Raw genomic sequence first — 5626 nt, 5'->3', positions numbered from 1 at the left:
CACACACACACACACACAAGTGAGCACACTCCCACTAGTATTTGTAAATATTAAGCCACAAAACGATTCATATTTAAATGAATTCTGCGTGTCTCTGTGTCAATGAATGGCGCAGACGTGCGTTTTTTTTTACCACTCGTACTGAATTGAAGCGCGCGTGACAATTGCGGTGATTTTAGCGTCTGCCGTTTCACTAAATGAGGACATAAATACATGAACAATATCTCCAGAACTTCTTTGAGAGTCACTTCATGAGCATTTGACCGTTTCATTTGAGTAAAACTATCCTCATATCATATACACACAGAAATGTAAAGGTATTCACGGCAACCAGTCAAAATAAAAGTTTGGTTTAACTTGAAGGCATGGATCAGGAAACAGTCCTCCATAAAATGTGCTGCACACATCTGAATATTTGGGTTGAACTGTTCTGGAACAGTGTTGTAAACACAACTTAACCACTGATTTCTAGTCATGTCCTCTTTTGGAAGGCCAAACAAAGTAGTTTCGCTTTCACAACGAAACACACAGCGTCACACACGGCGGGCTAGAGTGAGCGGCGGCCGGTGCGATTGAGAACGGCGCGGCCGGCGGGCTTGCGGCAACCACATGTGACGACCCCGGACTGGACTCCGCTTCGTCCACGGTGAAAGCCAATCCAGCGATCCACAGCGCAAAGTTAATGTTTTTCACATTTGGGTGGCGTTATGCAAATCTTCCCACATCGTGACGTAGACATGTTGGGGGCGTGTTAGAACGAGCCGTTTTAGGAGGGCGTGGTTGACTCTTAACTTTTATAAAGAATATCTCTTTGGATTTGAGACTTTAGTCTTTTCAACTTTACAGATCTTCTTTATGCACCAAGAGCTTGTAACACTTCAAAGAGAAAGGAAAAATTGAAATCTCATCATATGACCCCTTTAATATTTTAAAAATAAAAATGTAGTTGTCAGGCAGTTTTGATATTCACCATTACCACACATATGGTAGTCCACAGAGTCCATGCACTTACTTGTTTTTTTGATTACCAATTTTGACACTTTTGATCATTATTTTTAACTATGGGTGCAGAAATGACAAATTTGACGTTTACCTTGAGCTAATATTTAAACAGGTTTATGATGCATAAAACTACATTACTGCAATGCAAACATTGTTTTTATTGGAACCAGCAATTTGGCCAATGGCATTAAAACAACAGCTCCATTAATGGGCAAAAGGACCTGGTGAAGGTTCTGTCTAGGCAGATCTGCCTGTATGCGTTTTATTAACCATTATTCAACACACACTGATGTCAAGTCATATTAAACATTACAAGCAATTAAACAAACAAAAAAGCACAGATGATAAAACAGAAAAGTAAGAAAAAATGAAATATCGTCAGGCCCCTAATGGTGCTTCTCTGTAGCTCCATCACTCATACTCATTTCCTGTCCACACAGGAAGCAGCCAGTGAGAGGAAATTCTTCCTTTTACACTGGACAATGTCACACTGCAGCTGGGCAAGAGTATATGGAGATCTTAATAATAGGGGTGTAAGAAAATATGCGATGCTGTATCGATTCTCAAAAATGGAATATCGATACTTAAAAAAAAGAAACATACAAGATTCATGGCAGTTGTTTCATTTGAGTTCATATCCCGACCGCTAGATAGCAGTCTTCATCTCTGAACTTAAACAGTGACAGGAAATACTAGCATTAGGGCAGGCCACTAATGTTAGCGTTAATATAGTTTGCTGTCGGTGTACAAAGCTGAAGTGTGGCGTCATTTGGGCCTTTGTGGTAACGTCCTCGGACCTCGGTTCCGCCGCTTGCCGCGTCCTGTGTAAAAAGCCTTCGCACGGGGCGCGGCGGGCGGTAGGGTCGGCTGCAGCTTTCTCTCATGTTGGGGGCGTTTTGTGCAGTTGGGACGGTGCTCGCATCGTGGTCTCGGCGATTCCACGTATTTCATGTATTTATAAATACAAACTGAAAAACCTGTGAAATCCAAGTCGAAAGGTTCTGAGAATGTTTAACATCTATATTTATTTTATTGTTTTACAATTGTTTTGTTTTCTTTAGGAATCCTGCAACCACGTTATTTTACATTGATATTAAGCAGATGTAATTTTTTGTTCAGATCAAAATGTTATGACATTGTATGTTACAATTGTAAACTTACCAACTGTGAACCTTTAAAGCAGGGTCTAAAAATATATATGGTCTTTTTTTTTATTAAATACATTTTATACATATTATACATTTAACTAAAGAATCCTGCAAGCACTTTAATATATATCCTATTCCTAAAATAAGAAATATCCCAATATATCGCCTTGCTTACAGTATCACAATGTATCGCAACATATCGTATCACAACGTGTATTGTATCGCCAGATTCTTGCCAATACACAGCCCTACTTAAAGGGGTCATATGATGTTGCTAAAAATAACATTATTTTGTGTATTTGGTGTAATGAAATGTGTTTATGCGGTTTAAGGTTAAAAAACACATTATTTTACACATACTGTACATTATTGTTTCTCCTCTATGCCCCGCCTTTCTGAAACGCATCGATTTTTACAAAGCTCATCGGTCTGAAAAGCGAGATGTGCTCTGATTGGCCAGCTATCCAGTGCGTTGTGATTGGCCGAATACCTCAAGCGTGTGACAGAAATGTTACACCCCTACCATACTGTGATGCCGTGTCCCGGCCGGAGCGACGAGACAAAAACATTAAAACCCATTATAAACGAGGCATTTGTTGCATCCAGTGGGAACATAATTACTGATTATAATGAATTGTACTGCCTTTTTACGCGCTGCGTTGCATCGCGCAGCATAAACATAAAACCATGTCTGCATTTGTATGAACTGAGATGTCTTTTAGAGATTATGAATGCAGTGCTCTTTGCTGGCATTCTGCCAAGCCATGCACGCAGCAGCCGCTTGCTTTCGTTAAAAATAACAGTGTTCTGTGAATGTTGATGCTTTAATAACAAATATTTATCGGGAGCGTGTATGCTGGGATTTCATAAATTTAATGGAGAAAAAAGTAACGTAACTAGTAATGCAACTAATTACTAATTACTTTCGAAATAAAGTAATCAGAACAGTAACGTGATTACTTTTAAAAGGAGTAATCAGTAATTTGATTACATTTTCAGAGTAACTTGCTCAACACTGCTCCTAATACATGACTACAAAAACACACGGGAAGTTCCTCTGGCCTGTGACCTCTGCTCACCTGTCCTGACACTCGACCAGAAATGAGTCAGCAGGAAAAGCACTGACAAACTGTTCTTATAAAGACTGAACTCTGTGAGACTGCTTTACAATTTACTTCAATAGGCCTATATTTCAAAGTGAAAAACTGAAACAGCCTGCAGTCAAAAATTAATTAATTAATTTAAAAAAACAAAAACAATTCAGATGCTCAGTTAAGTTTAAAAGGTGAAACAAAGCACAAGTACAGAGATTTCACATGCAGCTGAAATCCCAGTGAGCTGCCAAGCAGACTAGCATTTTTGGACATCACAGGCAGGTTTGAGTCAGTCATCACAGGTGAGCGAACAGAGATGGTGCCCAAAAATACTGATGATTTTCAAACATTCAGCTCAACAGAGTAAGTGTGACGTTGTTACACCTGTTTCTCTTATGATCGGATGAGCTCAGTACATTTGATCATAGAAACTGACACACATCAAATTAACACACATCACATAAATGGCACGACTGAGCACAGATTACTTCTCTTATTTGAAAAACAAAATATTTGTGGGTTTTAAACACACCTCACATGCACTGAGAGAAAACCAGCTCATCATTACAGGAAAATGTGTACAAGTCAATATAACGTAAAACAAACCACACATATCAGTGATTATTGTTGTATAGACACACATATATTGGTGTGTCAGGTCTAATGTTTGGGTATCTTGTATACATTCACAAATCAGGGTTGTTGTGTATAATTTCTGTATATTCACAACCATATAAAGGTGTTATGTCCATGGTTTATATATTTGGTATATATTCACAGTCAGTGTGTCACGTCTGTTGTTTATGAATTCTGCATTTATATTCACAGACATAACAGTGTATAATTCCTATTGTTTATGTGTCACGTCTGTAGTTTATTATTATATATATGGGTGCTATGTCTGATGTGTGAGAGCTAACACCGAAAAAATAAACAACAGACATGTAATTTGTTAATGGTATATATAAATATATTTACACATAACAAGCTGTCAGGTCTGCTGCTTATATATTCTGTATATATTCACAGACATATAGGTGTATCATGTCTTATGTATATATTTGGTATATTTAATCACACATATCAGTGTGTCATGTCTGCTGTTTATATATTTTGTACATATATTGACACATAACAGGCTGTCAGGTCTGTTGTTGATGTAGCACGATAAGCTAGCTAACGCTAATCATTCAATCCATACATTATCGATCACAAATGGAGCAAAACGCACATTACAGCCCTGTTTCACATTCGAACGGCCATTTGAACATCTCCGTGGCATTTAAACCCCCGAAACAACTGATTTTATAAGCATAAACTCGCGCTGTAGGGAATATGTCTGTGAATGTTTCAGTCCTGTCAGAGTCCCACTCACCTAACAGCGCGCGCAGATGCTTCAGACGCGTGAAAACATCCTTCTTTGGGTCCAGAACTTTCTGTGTAGATTTCTTGACGTCTCCATAACCCCTTCGAGTGAACATTCCGCTGTAAAAGGCGATTCTGTAGCCGCTTGTCTTCCTTTCACCATTCAGACCTGTGTGTCTCTTGTGTGTATTTGTGAAGAACAGCAGCTGCCTGACTGACTGACCGACGGACCGCAGGGCGCCAGATCCTCGGAAAAAAAATCCCCCCGTGAGGACAACGTGCCAGATTTAGACCGTTTCACACATGACTGCTGTCATATTTTGCTCACGCCTAATTAAACTGATGATATTGACTAACCTAAAAGCTCACACACAAAAGACAAGTAAAAGGCGATTCTGTAGCCGCTTTTACCTTCCTTTCACCATTCAGACCTGTGTGTCTCTTGTGTGTATTTGTGAAGAACAGCAGCTGCCTGACTGACTGACCGACGGACCGCAGGGCGCCAGATCCTCGGAAAAAAATCTCCCCGTGAGGACAACGTGCCAGATTTAGACCGTTTCACACATGACTGCTGTCATATTTTGCTCTCGCCTAATTAAGCTGATGATATTGACTAACCTAAAAGCTCACACACAAAAGACAAAAGGAACAATTACGAGAAAAAACGTAAGTAAACACATTTAATTATTAAATTATTTTCAGGCTTCGTGCAATCAGATGGCCATGCCTTGACAAAAAAAAAATAATAACAATAAAATAGACGAAAAAATGAACACATCTTATATGCATTCAGTAGGTCATGATGTACAGTAATGCATTAGAATGCATCCTTAGGATAAAGAGTACACTGAGATGCATTGGCAATATATTTTATAGGTACACAAACACATATAGGGTGTTTGGAAATATGGCAACATGTACGCCGATATGGGTGTGTAAATACGGAAGCACACCGACATATACACCAATTATTATTAGTAGTAGTAGTAGTAGTAGTATTAGCATTAGCATTATTAT

The 5626-nt window shown here is 38.9% G+C and overlaps 1 protein-coding gene across 1 annotated transcript in view; it reads right to left on the bottom strand.

Moving 5' to 3' along the window:
- Positions 1-5108, bottom strand: part of ralgapa2 (Ral GTPase activating protein catalytic subunit alpha 2) — a 190668-nt gene extending 185560 nt beyond the window's left edge. The window contains 2 exon segments of the mRNA XM_016511733.1: positions 4620-4758; positions 5021-5108. Of these exon segments, the coding sequence (XP_016367219.1) occupies positions 4620-4725 (106 nt within the window). The 5' untranslated portion in view covers positions 4726-4758; positions 5021-5108.
- Between the last annotated feature and the right edge of the window lie 518 nt (positions 5109-5626).

This window comes from Sinocyclocheilus rhinocerous, unplaced genomic scaffold (assembly GCF_001515625.1).
Source record: "Sinocyclocheilus rhinocerous isolate Xijiao unplaced genomic scaffold, SAMN03320098_v1.1 scaffold955, whole genome shotgun sequence".
NCBI classification, from domain to species: Eukaryota; Metazoa; Chordata; class Actinopteri; order Cypriniformes; family Cyprinidae; genus Sinocyclocheilus; species Sinocyclocheilus rhinocerous.
The sequence above is the reverse complement of the archived record's forward strand: the minus strand, read 5'-3'. Positions and strand labels throughout refer to the sequence as shown.